The sequence below is a fragment of the Nematolebias whitei genome, chromosome 12, assembly GCF_014905685.2.
Source record: "Nematolebias whitei isolate Nwh7 chromosome 12, NemWhi1, whole genome shotgun sequence".
NCBI lineage: Eukaryota > Metazoa > Chordata > Actinopteri > Cyprinodontiformes > Rivulidae > Nematolebias > Nematolebias whitei.
The window spans coordinates 44837114-44838384 of NC_056509.1; the positions used below are offsets into that span (position 1 = coordinate 44837114).

Genomic DNA, 1271 nt, shown 5'->3' on the forward strand with positions numbered 1-1271 from the left:
AAGATGGCGGCTCCAAATGCCGGGATTTCGAGCCGGCTCGTCCAGTACGTGGTGGTCCGTTCGGATCTGGTCCACGAGCTGTCGTGGCCCTTGGGGGCCGTGATCACGCAGGCCTGCCACGCCGCCACCGCCGCCATCCACCTGCACTACGGAGACCCGGACACCCAGCGGTACCTGGCGGAGCTGGACTCCATGCACAAGGTGGTGCTGGGGGTAAGCTCGCTGTCATTTACAGGCGTTTATTTGATGATTAAAATAAAGAAAGATGTCCGAGCCTCCTGGCTGTTTGTAGCCTTGAGCTGAGCGGTTGTTTCCGGTCTCCAGGCCCCGGACGAAGCCGCCCTCTCCGGCCTGTCGGAGCGCCTCACGGAGGCCGGCGTGGCCCACAAAGTGTGGGTCGAGCAGCCGGAGAACATGCCGACGTGTTTGGCCCTGAAGCCCTGCCACAAAGAGACGGTGCAGCCGCTGCTGCGGAAGCTCAAACTCTTCAAATGATGGGAGCTTTTCTCCTGCGGAGGACAGATGGTTGTTTTGTTTTTATAAAACAACATTTAACAAACCTGTGTTCATCACACACTGCTGGTATTTACAGGATTAAACTGGGAAAATGTGATTAAATCTAATGATCAGGCTCTTTCTTTGTTCAGTCTCAGTAAAGTAATTAAAAAGCCTTTGTTACCCGTCTTACTAGACTAAACTTCAGTCACTTCTACAGATGCTGAGCTAAAGTTTGGTGTGGTAGTAGCTGAGAGTCATCCCATACTGAACATACTGTAAGCTCTAATGGATCTTGCATAATCTTTGTGACCGGGTTAGATCCAAACACGTGAGACTACATATCTTGTCATCATTAACCGATGGGTGCAATGGGCGATTCCTTCAATTATTACTACACCTTTACTTTTTTTAATATGTTGCCTCCATGTAATAAAAGTTTACTTTAATCTTTGTGTTTTCTATGAGTTTTTAAAACATGTTTTCCTGTCCATATTTCTTATTTCCCCTCCATTCTTTGTGACTGAAAATATTCAGAGCAATGTTTTTGTTTATAGTCTAATTCTGCAGCAGGGCCGAGCTCAAATCGCAGCCGGTCTCTGTGATTCTGATCTAATAAACATTCTGGCAGAAACAAAATGCTCAAACTCAAAAAGTGACAAAGTGATGTTTATTAAAAAAACTGTTACAATGGATGTTTGGGCTCTTGATTTCCGACTTTCAGTCACAAAAACACACTTTATTCCTTGTTTTTTTTATTTATTATTATTTAATTT

At 45.5% G+C, this 1271-nt stretch overlaps 1 protein-coding gene across 1 annotated transcript; it reads left to right on the forward strand.

The window, feature by feature from the left end:
• ptrhd1 (peptidyl-tRNA hydrolase domain containing 1) lies at window positions 1-514 on the forward strand. The gene is made up of 2 exons (XM_037685647.1): window positions 1-213; window positions 325-514. The coding sequence occupies exons 1-2, from the start codon at window positions 4-6 to the stop codon at window positions 493-495; spliced, it is 381 nt and encodes a 126-aa protein (XP_037541575.1). The 5' UTR covers window positions 1-3; the 3' UTR covers window positions 496-514.
• Window positions 515-1271: the final 757 nt, after the last annotated feature.